Below are 15,088 nucleotides of genomic sequence, written 5' to 3' on the forward strand. Positions count from 1 at the left end.
ACTCAACTTCAGTAGCTGATAAGTACTGGAAGGATGATTAGGATTTTTTTTTATAGAAGTAATTTACAAATCTGTTTAACTTTCTGGAGCAAGTTGATATGAAAAAAAAAAGTGAAATGTTTTAACTGGAATACCCATTTAAGTAGCATTCGGAAGGTACTGCTGTCTGTGTGCATATATTCTTATATAGACTAAAATAGTGAAGTGGGGGCTTGATGTTTAGCAACACAAGTTCAAAAAGTACTATGCGAAATGGTGTGATTCTAATTGTTTGTAAGGTAAATTTCCCCACCATGAGCTCCTCCCTCTGCTTCTCGGCCACCTCTCTGTAATGGCAAAGCTCTTCTTTAGTAGCCGTCGCTTCTGCCTTAACACTCTGGAGCACGTTTTCCAAATCGGTCGCAGTGTTGTCCTCGGACTGTATAACAATTCTCTGCGAATACAAAAAAATAAAAATAAACACTTATTTTTTGCATTGCCCTAATGCAGTGCTTCCCAACCAATGTGCCACCAGCGGTTGCAAAACTACAACTACAAGTTGTAGTTTTGCAAATGCTGTACGCACACTGGTTGGGAAGAAGTGCCTTAAAGGGGTACTCCAAACAGTGTTCCAGTGTTCCGAACACTTGGAGCGGGCGGTGGGGTTTGGATATCATGGCCACGCCCCTTCAATGCAAGTCTATGGGGGGGGGGCGTGACAGCAGTCACGCCTCCTCCTATATACTTGCATTGAGTGGGCATGGCATGACGTCACAAGGGGTGTAGCCGTGACATCCAAACCCCGCCGCCCGCACCCAGCATTCTGAATGAACGCCGGGTGCTGCTGCCACTGGGACCCCCAGAATTAGACATCTTATCCCCTATCCTTCATGTGCGAGATAAGATGTCTAGGGGCGGAATATTCCTTTAATGGTACTCCGGTGGAAAACTTTTTTTTCTTTAAATCAACTGGTGCCAGAAAGTTGAACAGATTTGTAAATTACTTCTATTAAAAAATCTTAATCCTTCCAGTAATTATTAGCTGCTGAATACTACAGAGGAAATTCTTTTCTTTTTGGAACACAGAGCTCTCTGCTGACATCATGACCACAGTGCTCTCTGCTGACATCACGAGCACAGTGCTCTCTTTTGACATCTCTGTCCATTTTAGGAACTGTCCAGAGCAGCCTATGTTTTCTATGGGGATTTTCTCCCACTTTGGACAGTTCTTAAAATGGAATACTTGTGAGAAAAAAGACCAATGGATCCAGGCGCTGCTCTATCCAGGTATACACAGGATGCAGGTGAGTGTTCTTAATCAAGCAATTTTATTGAACACAAAACAACAAAAGGATCATGACGCGTTTCGGGGTAAATTCCCCTTCCTCAGATGATCTAGGTGCTGCTACAACAAGCACCCTTTATATAATGGCAAGGTGGAGGAGGTACAGGTCAGGAAGGGGTGGGCTGAATGTGATGTCACATCCAGTCCACTTACAAAAAACTTAATTTACATGTAGAAACAGCAGAAAATAATTATTGTCTAAAACATACAGGTGTGCGTTCGATTATGATAATAATATAACATCAATATAAACAGTACTAAGTGATATAACATGGGTGGAATCGGCAATGTGACAAACACATGCGGGAGCTCTGACGAGGTAAACAACATAGCCATGTGGCTGAAAATAAACATAAACAATGGCATCGGTCTATTGTAAGGCGCTCCACTCGCAGCACGCACCGGCATAGCAGTGACAGGAGTATCCACGGACGCGTTGCCAAGCAGACGTCTCTGAACGGAAAACAACCAATCACAGTCCACAGGGCGCGGCTTGCAGCGGAGCGCCCAACATAGTGAGTAAACAACATAGGGAACAACACCATCTATGGAAGAAAAAGGTAAAGTAAATACAAAAATAAATAAATGAAATGAAGGCAAGAGATATAAGTAATCCACAATATCCCATGTTAAAGGGTGGGAATAAAAAAAAAAAAAAACCAAAAAAAAAAACGCCTTAGGATGTCCATATCGGGCGTTTCTAACAGCAACAACCACAAACTAAAATGTACCTTCTGAACACACATAATAAATTATTTAACACGCCAGAATAAATTAATTGATAGAAAATGATTAATAAAAAATGCGATGATCCCTATAAACAGTACATGATTACATAAAAAATGAATTGATATATATAAATACACAAAATAAATGTACATTAAAATACTAATAAAATTAAGTCTGGATCTTAATAATAAAATAGTATAAATAAGGAGTCAACGCTGTGACAGCTACTAACAAAATGTGATGATAAATACTTAGACAAAAGGCGTCCCCATCCAGTATGTCTACACAATCATATACCCATATCTAAAAGATTAAAAAAAAAAAAAATTAAAAAAAAAAAAATAATGATAATTAATGGAAAAATAAAGCTATTAAGATGTTATAACCGCTGAATGTTGCAATATCACAAGGCAGTCTCCACCAACTCATTCAAACCAGACGGTACAAGGGTACGGAGTTTAAAGATCCAGAAATTCTCTCTCCTTCTCAATAAGCTGAATCTCTGGGAATTATCAAGTGCAATATTTTCTATAGCCTGAAGTTTCATGCAACTGAAATCAGACTGATGGTGGGTCAGCAGATGCCGAGATACACTATGCAAGGTGAACCCTAAATTTGCATTGCTACGATGTTTGTTGATCCTCTCCCTGAGGCATTGGGTAGTACGACCCACGTACTGTAGGCCACATGGACACTCAAGGAGATAAACAACAAACCGTGTGGAGCAATTAATGAATGTTTTAGTTTTAAAACTTTCATGGGAGACAGTGGAAACAAATGTTTTACTGCGACTCACAATTGAGTCGCAGCACTTACATCTGTTGTGTCCACATTTAAACGTCCCAACTGTGGTTAAAAAGGTCTCTGAAACCTTCTTGGGTGCCTTTAGTCTACTTGGCGCTAAAATATTCTTTAAAGTGCGGCCTCTTCTGAAAGTGATGCCAGGCTTAGGTGGTAGTAATGAATTCAAAAAAGGATCCTTACATAAAACATGCCAATGTGTATTAAAAATGTTCCTAATGGCCTGATGGTCCTGATTAAAAGTAGTAATAAAGTTGCCCGCCCAATCTGGTACAGTTTTTTGTTCCGTATGCTCAGTTATATCTTTTGGAACAAGACACTCTTTTTGGGTTAGGGGTCTGGCTCTATCAAGTGACGCTTTAACCAGTTTCCTTGGATATCTTTTAGCAGCAAATCTTGCTTCTAGTGTTTTACTTTGCTTATCAAAGTCGCTCTGAAGGGTACAGTTTCTACGGATCCTTTTAAACTGTCCAAAAGGGATATTAGTCAGCCATTTTTTAAAATGGGCACTACCAAAATCTAAGTAACTATTACTATCTACCGCTTTAAAGTGCGTCTTAGTGTGCAGTTTTTTGGACTCATCATGAAAGACTACCACATCTAGGAATTCTGCATGGTTATTGTAAACAGACTGCGTAAAATTAAGGCCCCATTGATTTAAATTAAGATCCGTTAAAAATCTATTGAGCTCCAAACTACCACCATCCCAGATAAAAAAAATATCATCAATATACCTTTTAAACAAATGACAATGTACAAAAAGGGGATGGGTATATATGACCGTCTCCTCAAAAAGCCCCACAAATAGATTCGCAAAACTGGGCGCCATCTTAGAACCCATAGCGGTACCCGTGTCTTGCGAGTAGATTTGTTTTTGAAACTCGAAGTAATTGTGTTTTAAAATGAACATCAGGCTTTCCAATACAAACTCTCTCTGGACATCAGGCATGTTAAGATCTCGTAATAAAAACTGTTTGACAGCGTTTACTCCTAATTCATGGTCCATCACCGTATACAAAGAAGAAACATCCATGGTGACCAAAAGAAAATGGTCTTCCCATGTTGTATCAACCACACTGTTAATAAATTGAGCTGTGTCTTTTAGAAAGGATTTTAAGCCTATCACATGTTTCTGGAGTAATAAATCCACATAGTGTGACAAATTCGCGGTCAGGGAATTAATCCCTGACACTATCGGACGACCTGGGGGGTTCATGACACACTTGTGGATTTTGGGTAAAAAGTAAAAAAGGGGGAGTGCGGGTTTTGTAACTAGTAGGTAATCTTTTTCTGACTTGGTAAGAACACCTTCCGTATAGCCTTTCATCACCAAAATATGCAACTCTTTCAAATAAATAGTAGTAGGATTAAAAGAAAGGGGTCTATAAAACTTAGTGTCTGATAGTAGTCTGAGTGCTTCTTTAATATAGTTGTCCCGGTCCATGATAACAATTCCCCCCCCCTTATCTGCAGACTTAATAACAATGTTTGCATTGTCCGCCAATTGTTTGATGGCCAAAGCTTCCTTCTGATTGATATTACTGGGCTTTTTCTGGTTGCCTTTAGAGAGACCCTCTAGATCAGTGTTGACCAAAGCAAAGAAGGTCTCAATAAAGCAACCCCTGGCTTGCAGGGGAAAAAAAGTAGTGTCAGGGATTAATTCCCTGACCGCGAATTTGTCACACTATGTGGATTTATTACTCCAGAAACATGTGATAGGCTTAAAATCCTTTCTAAAAGACACAGCTCAATTTATTAACAGTGTGGTTGATACAACATGGGAAGACCATTTTCTTTTGGTCACCATGGATGTTTCTTCTTTGTATACGGTGATTGACCATGAATTAGGAGTAAACGCTGTCAAACAGTTTTTATTACGAGATCTTAACATGCCTGATGTCCAGAGAGAGTTTGTATTGGAAAGCCTGATGTTCATTTTAAAACACAATTACTTCGAGTTTCAAAAACAAATCTACTCGCAAGACACGGGTACCGCTATGGGTTCTAAGATGGCGCCCAGTTTTGCGAATCTATTTGTGGGGCTTTTTGAGGAGACGGTCATATATACCCATCCCCTTTTTGTACATTGTCATTTGTTTAAAAGGTATATTGATGATATTTTTTTTATCTGGGATGGTGGTAGTTTGGAGCTCAATAGATTTTTAACGGATCTTAATTTAAATCAATGGGGCCTTAATTTTACGCAGTCTGTTTACAATAACCATGCAGAATTCCTAGATGTGGTAGTCTTTCATGATGAGTCCAAAAAAACTGCACACTAAGACGCACTTTAAAGCGGTAGATAGTAATAGTTACTTAGATTTTGGTAGTGCCCATTTTAAAAAATGGCTGACTAATATCCCTTTTGGACAGTTTAAAAGGATCCGTAGAAACTGTACCCTTCAGAGCGACTTTGATAAGCAAAGTAAAACACTAGAAGCAAGATTTGCTGCTAAAAGATATCCAAGGAAACTGGTTAAAGCGTCACTTGATAGAGCCAGACCCCTAACCCAAAAAGAGTGTCTTGTTCCAAAAGATATAACTGAGCATACGGAACAAAAAACTGTACCAGATTGGGCGGGCAACTTTATTACTACTTTTAATCAGGACCATCAGGCCATTAGGAACATTTTTAATACACATTGGCATGTTTTATGTAAGGATCCTTTTTTGAATTCATTACTACCACCTAAGCCTGGCATCACTTTCAGAAGAGGCCGCACTTTAAAGAATATTTTAGCGCCAAGTAGACTAAAGGCACCCAAGAAGGTTTCAGAGACCTTTTTAACCACAGTTGGGACGTTTAAATGTGGACACAACAGATGTAAGTGCTGCGACTCAATTGTGAGTCGCAGTAAAACATTTGTTTCCACTGTCTCCCATGAAAGTTTTAAAACTAAAACATTCATTAATTGCTCCACACGGTTTGTTGTTTATCTCCTTGAGTGTCCATGTGGCCTACAGTACGTGGGTCGTACTACCCAATGCCTCAGGGAGAGGATCAACAAACATCGTAGCAATGCAAATTTAGGGTTCACCTTGCATAGTGTATCTCGGCATCTGCTGACCCACCATCAGTCTGATTTCAGTTGCATGAAACTTCAGGCTATAGAAAATATTGCACTTGATAATTCCCAGAGATTCAGCTTATTGAGAAGGAGAGAGAATTTCTGGATCTTTAAACTCCGTACCCTTGTACCGTCTGGTTTGAATGAGTTGGTGGAGACTGCCTTGTGATATTGCAACATTCAGCGGTTATAACATCTTAATAGCTTTATTTTTCCATTAATTATCATTATTTTTTTTTTTTTTTTTAAATCTTTTAGATATGGGTATATGATTGTGTAGACATACTGGATGGGGACGCCTTTTGTCTAAGTATTTATCATCACATTTTGTTAGTAGCTGTCACAGCGTTGACTCCTTATTTATACTATTTTATTATTAAGATCCAGACTTAATTTTATTAGTATTTTAATGTACATTTATTTTGTGTATTTATATATATCAATTCATTTTTTATGTAATCATGTACTGTTTATAGGGATCATCGCATTTTTTATTAATCATTTTCTATCAATTAATTTATTCTGGCGTGTTAAATAATTTATTATGTGTGTTCAGAAGGTACATTTTAGTTTGTGGTTGTTGCTGTTAGAAACGCCCGATATGGACATCCTAAGGCGTTTTTTTTTTTTTTTTATTCCCACCCTTTAACATGGGATATTGTGGATTACTTATATCTCTTGCCTTCATTTCATTTATTTATTTTTGTATTTACTTTACCTTTTTCTTCCATAGATGGTGTTGTTCCCTATGTTGTTTACTCACTATGTTGGGCGCTCCGCTGCAAGCCGCGCCCTGTGGACTGTGATTGGTTGTTTTCCGTTCAGAGACGTCTGCTTGGCAACGCGTCCGTGGATACTCCTGTCACTGCTATGCCGGTGCGTGCTGCGAGTGGAGCGCCTTACAATAGACCGATGCCATTGTTTATGTTTATTTTCAGCCACATGACTATGTTGTTTACCTCGTCAGAGCTCCCGCATGTGTTTGTCACATTGCCGATTCCACCCATGTTATATCACTTAGTACTGTTTATATTGATGTTATATTATTATCATAATCGAACGCACACCTGTATGTTTTAGACAATAATTATTTTCTGCTGTTTCTACATGTAAATTAAGTTTTTTGTAAGTGGACTGGATGTGACATCACATTCAGCCCACCCCTTCCTGACCTGTACCTCCTCCACCTTGCCATTATATAAAGGGTGCTTGTTGTAGCAGCACCTAGATCATCTGAGGAAGGGGAATTTACCCCGAAACGCGTCATGATCCTTTTGTTGTTTTGTGTTCAATAAAATTGCTTGATTAAGAACACTCACCTGCATCCTGTGTATACCTGGATAGAGCAGCGCCTGGATCCATTGGTCTTTTTTCTCACAAGTATTCCAGTTTCTACAGGGCGTTGACACGCTCCTGTGACCATCAGGCTCGGCAGCTCATCCAACTCTATCTGGTACCCCAATCAAGGGGTGATATGCGCAATTCTTCTACTTTAAGGTGAGCGGCCACCCTGACTTAAGTCCTGGGTGTACATTCAGCATACTTTTTGGTTCCCTCACCTGCCAAGGGTAATACACGAGGCGCTGCCTCCCGGTTGTCTTTTTTGTCTTTATTTCTTCGTAGTTCTTAAAATGGACAGAGATGTCAGCAGAGAGCACTGTGCTCGTGATTCAGCAGAGAGCTTGTGTTTCAAAAAGAAAAGAATTTCCTCTGTAGTATTCAGCAGCTAATAAGTAATGGAAGGATTGAGATTTTTTTAATAGAAGTAATTTACAAATCTGTTTAACTTTCTGGCACCAGTTGATTTAAAAGTTTTCCACCGGAGTACCCCTTTAATGCGACTTTTATTTTGAATGCTTTTTTTCTTTTAAATAGTGGAGCTGTGCCATAGTCTGGTAAACTTTTTGCAGTGGTGATGAATTTATCATGTGCGACTCGCCACCTAATTTGTCTCAAATCAACACCAGCCAAGACCTTGCTTACAAAACTGGCTGTGGACGGCATTCATAAAAAGCACATTTTGGCGTAATGGGTTAAAAAGTGGAAGTAAAGGCTGCAGAGGAGGAACCTTACAAAGTGGTGTATTGAAGTGTAATTTCAACAAAATGTGTCCTAGCACCATATTTATCACATGCCTGTGAGCATTTTCTAAATTTGGCGCACGTACACATTACATCACACAAATTTATGGTGTAGAAAAATCGTTCACCTATGTCACCACTGATTAATTTATGCCTATATATATATTTTTTTTTAGCTTAATTTATAAAAAAAAAAAAATTCTGGGAAAAAAAATATACATAAAGACCTCAATATAAATGTCACTATGAGGCTATGTTCAGACGGCCGAATACCCACAATTCCGCACGAATTCCCTTCAGCAAAGCTTGTTGAACAGAATAGCGGAATTTCGTCAGTATTCTGGCAGAATTTCCGTGTTCTCTTAACACAGAATGCTGCCGAAATTAAAGCCCCATTGACTTCAATTTGAATTCTGCAAATTGTAAAGACAGGTCTTTAAATTCTGCGGAATGCAGAATTGCTGCTGCGGAAATTCTGCTCTGTGAATGGAACAGCTTATTTCCATTCAAGTAAATGGGCAGAAACATTTCACAGGAATTCCGCCATCTGAACATGGCCTTAAAGGGGTATCTGCTGCTCAGCGTTTGGAACAAACAGGGCTATGACATCACAAGTTTACGGTGCCGGCTCCAGCGTTTGTTCCAAACGCTGAGCAGCGGAGTACCCCTTTAATTCAACAAGAACGAGCAGATAAAATCATTTACCTGGGAGCGTGCAGCATCAGCATTGTCCGCTTCACTCTTAACCCAGTTTATGTCCTTATTGCCCCAGCTGCTTTCCAAGATTTTCTGCAGTTCACAGAGTTGTCGCTCCTTCTCGGCCGCCTTTTCATTTGCTATGTGAACCTGTTGCCGTTCCACCTGTAGCTGCTCATGGAGGTCGGACAGCTGCTTCTCCAATTCCAACAGTCTCAAAGAGAGCGACGATAACTTTGATTCGGCTTCCTCCTCCGCAGAAGGTTTACCGCCAAGATCCTGCAACGTTCTCGCTTCTTCCTCCAGCGTGAAAGGCCTATCATCGTCCTGCAACTTTTTAGTGTGCACCTGAATGGCTTTCAGCTGGGCGTCACTCACGAGAGCTGCAGCCACTTTTTCCCTGAGCGTGTCCTCCAGGGCCCCCATCATTTGACCATGTTGATCACTTTCAGCTATAACATGTTCTTTTAGTGTTTTAATCTCTTCTAAATACAGTAACATTTCCAAGTCCTTCTCTTTAATAACTTGTTGCATTTCCTGCAACTGAGATTCCATTGTGTCTATTGTGTTCTGCATTGTCTCTTGTACAGAAGTGAGAAGAACTTGGTTTGCCAAGTGCTGTGCAGTCCTCTCTCTCAGTGTCCCATCTACACCACTATCATACGTTTCATCTCCACTAGATTTGCCTTGCGAAGGATCTTGCCCGTCTATATTATCCTTACCCTTTAGCATTTGCCTCGAGTCTTGCCTTACATCTACACTGGTGTCATGTGAATTGGTGTCAGTGGTTTCGCCGTTCATTAGATGTCTCACTTTCTTCTCCTTATCTCTCACTTGCTCTTCACCTTCCGTCTTAATTATGGAGGACTTCATTAGCTCAGCGACTTCCAATTTATGCTTTAATGTCTCAATCACATCCTGTAGCCGTTCAATCTCCATTGTTTGCTGGCTCACTAGATTTTGTTGGTTTAGATACTGTTGCAATTCCAAGTCCTTCTGTTGTATAACATTTTGAAGTTCTTGTAACCGTGACTCCATGTTTTGGATAACATTTTGGGTGGTTTCCTCTGTGCATGTCTCCATAGCATGGCTTCGCTCTGCTTGTTGTTCCCTCTCTGCTGCTTCAGTATCCCTCTTGTCGAGTTTTGATTTATTGGTCTCCACCAGGCTGGAGGTTTCTTCTACCTTCACATCTTGTAACCGTGACTCCACGTTGTGGATAACATTTTTGGTGGTCTCTGTGGATGTCTCAATAGTTTGGCTTGGCTCTGCTTGCTTTTCCTTCTCTGCTTCTTCAGTATCCCTCTTGTCACGCTTTGTTTTATGGACGTTTTCCTCACTGGAGGCTTCTATCTGTTTAGACTCCTTTAGCTGTTCTAGTTCTTCCTTTAATGTAGCCACTTCCATTTTTGTCGCTTGGAGCTCTGCTTGTAAGATGTTGTCTCTGTCATAGTCCTTCTGTACCTCTCTGTTTTCTGTAGTAATTGTTTTATGGCTTGTTTGACTTTCCCCATCCTTTGTTGTGGCACCAGAATCCATTGAGTCTTTTCTGTCCTCTCGGAGCTCTGCCTTGAGCTGCTCTATCTCTTGGGCTTGCCGTTTGAGCAGATCTTTCTGATTCGTCCACTCCATCAATTCTGCATCCTTGAGACTTATGATGTTTTGAAGCTGCTGTATGTGTAACTCCATATCCTTTGGAGTATTTGTAAAAGTTAACACAACCTGTTTTTCCTGGCTTATTGCTGCCTTTCCACTCTTTGATGGTTTGAGAGTTCCCCCTTGGCGTCCATCTTTGTTACCTTCATCACTTTCCTTTACATCTTCAGATCCTTGAAACAACTTTACATTGGCCATCTTTTCTTCCAACAAATCCATCTCCATTCTTGTTTTCTCAAGCTTTGCAATTATTGGTAAGACCTTACCATCATCTTCTCCAACCTTCTGCAGAACATTTTCCTCATTTTCTGTTAAGGATTCTTGGTGGTACGTTTGACTTACGCCATCTTTGGTATTGATGTCTTTCACCTTCTCCAGCTTTTCTTTTAACAAAGCCATTGCCATTTTAGTCTCCTCCAGTTCTTTTTCTAAGGCAGAGTTTTTCTGAACCTCCTTGTTTTCTGTAATGGTTTCGCCATCACTCTCCTGACTTTCTCCATCCTTTCTTGTGGCATCAGAAATGTCCCGCTTTACTTTCTTCGTATCCTGCAGTCTATTATTCAGCTGCTCGATCTCTTTCATTTGCTGGTCGAGCAAGTCTTTCTGATTCGCATACTTCAATAATTCTTCATCTTTAAGATGTATAACACTTTGAAGTTCTTGAATCTGTGACTCCATATTTTTCATTATGGTAATGGTGGTCTCCTCTGTCGATGTAAACATATCTTGCGTTGCTCCTGGGGGCTCTGATGCCTTTGTGGGCAATGCTTGCTCTACATAGGTCACTGGAGCTTCTACTATGCTAGTTTCAATAGTTTTGTACTCGTCCTTCTTTGGTTTTATAGTTTCATGCAACAATTTGTACTTTTCCAGCTCTTTTTCCAATAGGCCCATCTCCATCTTGGTCTTCTGGAGTTCTACTTTCATACTAGCCAGCTCGCTGTCATCTTGGTCTAATTTCTCCAAAAGAATTTCTGTGTTTTCTAATAAAGTTTCCCTTTGACCTTCCCTAGCTTCCTTGATCTTTTCCTCTGCATCTGTCAACTTGTCTTGTAAGTCTCTGATCACATCATTGAGCCGCTCAATTTCCTGATTTTCTGGCAGGGGTGAAGCATTTGTGAGCTGTAGGATTTGTGAATCCTTCTCGTGTATGGCGGTCCGCAGGTCTTGCAGCTGAATCTCAAGTTGATGTATGGCCTCCTTGGAAGCTTCTTGCACAGAGATGAGCAAGGCTTCAGCTGCCAAGTACTGAGCGGTTTTCTCTCTTAATTCTTCACTCAACCTCTCGATGTTGACCGTGTCATTTCCATCCTTCTTCACAAGGTTTTCTGAAGATATACTTTTTCCTGACACTTCTTCTAATTGTTGGATTTCAAACTTTTTCGTAACCATCTCCTTATTCGATAGCGTTTCATCAATGTTACTTTCTTCGGTATTTGGAGGTAGGACAGGCTTTTCTGGGCCAATGGGACCGAGCGGATGTCCAGAACTTTGCATTTCTGTAGATTTTTGATCTCTTTCTTCAAGTTCAGTCTGAAGTCTTTGCACTGTCTCTTCCAAGTCTTTCATTATTAGGGTTTGCTTTTGCAGAATTACAATTTGCTCATTCTTCTCCTCAATAATGTCCTTTAGTTCTTTCAATTTGGCTTCCATGTCCTTCAGGGTAACCTGCATGTCCTCTGGCTCAGACAATGGATTTGAGGGCACTGTGGAGTTCTCATTCCCCCTGTCAGTGTTAGAAATGTTTCCATGCTCTAGTGCCGTATTGCTGTCCATCTCATTCACATCTTTCACTACTAGGTTTTGCTTTTCCAGCATGACAATTTGCTCATCTTTCTTTTTGATAACGTCCATCAGTTCTTTCAGTTTGGACTCCATGTTCTGCAGGGTGACCTGCACATCCTCCTGCTCAGACATTAGCTTGGAGGAGATGTCATTCCTAATGTCAGTATTATAAGTGTTCTTACACTCTACTGCCATGTTGTTCACAAGAGGTTTACTAGCATCCAAATTCTCTTCTTCCATGTTCGTAAATGGAGCCTCTCCATGTCCAACCAATGGTTGTAAAATGTCTTTCCTGTCAGCCATGTCCTCATATTGGTGTTTATCAGCGAAGTCCACAGCAACTTTCTGTTCTATATGAGATAACTCCTCTTGTAATTTTTCTATTACTTCATTGAGCTTTTCTATTTCTTCCTCGCTGTTCTTCTTCAGCTGCTCCTGGTCACTCTTCAAGCATTTAATCTGGCTTTTGTATTCCTTAATTTGCTCATTTTTCTCTTCAATCACCTGAAAGTTCAACAACAGTCAAATGTTAGTCAATAATGTGGCTTTGTTTTGCAAAACAACAATTGAAACAAATGTCCTAAATATAATTAAAGGGGTATTCCAGGATTTTTTTTATTTGACTATGCTACAGGGGCTGTAAAGTTAGTGTAGTTCATAATATAGTGTCTGTACCTGTGTGTGACTGTTTTCTCACAATTCTTATGTGATTTTCACTCCAATATTTATTTTTAACAGCATACAAAATTACTGTCGTCTCAGATTTTTCCCAGGTTGCAATGCAGCCGAGACCTGACTTACTAGTCAGCTGATGACAGGGAGCCTGTCTGCTTCAATGGGTGGAGCGATCGCTTGGTGGGAGAGAGCTCAATCTGCAAATAATGCAACAGCTGTATGCACCCTGATTGAAAACCACAGGTCTTTTGAATGGATGCAGCTCATTTATGTTTCAATGGGTGGGGGGAGGCTGATGTGTGGAAGGGAGGAAAGGGAAATTATGGGATTTGTAGTATAAAAAAAAAAAAAAAAAAGAAAACTGAAACAGGAAATACCAGTTCACAAACAGCTAGCCACAGTGTTATGGTAATGTCACAGCATAGACATTTAGCCCCAAGACAAGCACAGACCCTTCCTAAGCATGTCCATTACTGTCTGTCAGGTACGTACTAAAATCACCTTATGGTGGAGAACCCCTTTAATATAATTTATGATTTCTACATAAAGGAAACTGTCAGCAAGATCATACAAGGCAAACTGCATATTCCTAAACCAGACCGTATTGCAAAAAACTGAAAACATAGGATTGGGGTTTACCTAAGGCAGTGTTTTTCAACCAGGGTGCCTCCAGTGGTTGCAAAACTACAACTCTCAGTTGGGAGTTGTAGTTTTGCAACAGCTGGAGGTACCCTGGTTGGGGAACACTGACTTAAGGGGTGGAGTTTAAAGCACAACTTTGACATTGGTTTAGCGGCAGGATATTTGTTTAAATATGCCAGCAACTTCATAGCCAAATAGGAGAAGAAGTCTCAGCAGTCACTATTGTATCTTGAATAAAACATGGCACTGAGTCATGCCGTGTTCGATTTCTAAACATGACATGGGTTATGTTTTAACCCCAAGAAATCTACAGAGGGCGAGAAGTCTCAGAGGTCAAAATAATGTGGGGCAATAAATTACCTTGTTATCTGTTGCGGACTCAAGTTGTGCCTGTAACCTTCCTATCTGCTCATTCAGTAGATCAATTTCCTGGTCTTTCAGCAGCAACAATTCCTCGTTTTTTCCGGTTTTGGGTTGAGGCACTTTAGAAGAAGAGAAGGCTCGAGGATGTTCGTGCTGTGTGCTTATAGCTTCATCCTTAAGTAACAAGCAAATAAAATTCTGACTCAGAATTCATTTTAATCACATTACAGCGGTCCCTCAAGTCACAATATGAATCGTTTCCCTGTACAACCATTGTATAATGAGACCTTAACTCTATGGAAACATGGTAACTGGTTCTGAAGCCCCAAAATGGCATCCAAAAAAAAAAAAAAATGGATTAAAGAGAAATAAGTAGATAAGTAATACAGATAAAGCAAGTCCTTACATATAAAAGTAATAAAGATCTGCTGGGAGCTGTAAATCACTGTCTATGTAGAGGACAGGAGCTTCTTCAGGGTCTTGTACAGTACACGCAGTATGGGAGATTTATCAAAACCTGTACAGAGGAAAAGATGCTGAGTTGCCCATAGCAACCAATCAGAATGCTTCTTTAATTTTTCAGAGGCCTTTTCAAAAATAAAATAAGCAATCTGATTGGTTGCCAACTCAGCAACTTTTTCCCTGGACAGGTTTTGATAAATCTCCCCCAATGTCCTAAAAAGTAACATGGAGTCGCCCTCACCTGGTGTCCAAAAGGGGCAGCTAACCCTGGCACAGGTAAAGAGTAGTACAGAACATGTAATACCTCCCTGTACTGTAGGGGGCGCTACTAGACACCAGTCAGTGCATGCACTTAAGTAATACAGGTGTTTTACCAGTGAGATGCCCATTCTGATTGGTCAGTTCTTCCAGCCATTGGCACATTTCACATAAATAGACTGTCCGTAGCATTGTATGGGTGAGTCTGGCGAGTTTACAGTTACAATGGTACAGAAAAGACCATTATATGTAGGAAACATTGAAACCTGAGGCCATTGTAAGTTGAGGGATCACTGTATGTATGTATGTATATATATATATATATATATAGATAGATGCAAATCAAAAAAATATTTTGCAGTTAATTTACTATATATATATATATATTATATATCTATATATATATATATATATATATATAGTAAAAAGATAGAAGCGGCACTCCGGCTTGTGGGTGAAACAATCACAAAGTTTTATTCACACATCTGTGCAGACAACGTTTCGGCTCGACAATAGAGCCTTTCTCAAGGCTTGAGAAAGGCTCTATT

General features: G+C 40.0%; 1 protein-coding gene across 4 annotated transcripts in view; it reads right to left on the reverse strand.

Moving 5' to 3' along the window:
* Positions 1–15,088, reverse strand: part of AKAP9 (A-kinase anchoring protein 9) — a 330,692-nt gene that overhangs the window by 32,354 nt on the left and 283,250 nt on the right. For all 4 annotated transcript variants that reach the window (XM_056519035.1, XM_056519033.1, XM_056519032.1 and 1 more), the window contains 3 exons: positions 13,818–13,994; positions 8,709–12,644; positions 293–433 (listed from right to left, as the gene is read on the reverse strand). In XM_056519035.1, coding sequence (XP_056375010.1) covers positions 293–433; positions 8,709–12,644; positions 13,818–13,994 — 4,254 coding nt within the window. The remainder of the gene's footprint in view (positions 1–292; positions 434–8,708; positions 12,645–13,817; positions 13,995–15,088) is intronic.

Source organism: Hyla sarda, chromosome 5 (genome assembly GCF_029499605.1).
Source record: "Hyla sarda isolate aHylSar1 chromosome 5, aHylSar1.hap1, whole genome shotgun sequence".
NCBI lineage: Eukaryota > Metazoa > Chordata > Amphibia > Anura > Hylidae > Hyla > Hyla sarda.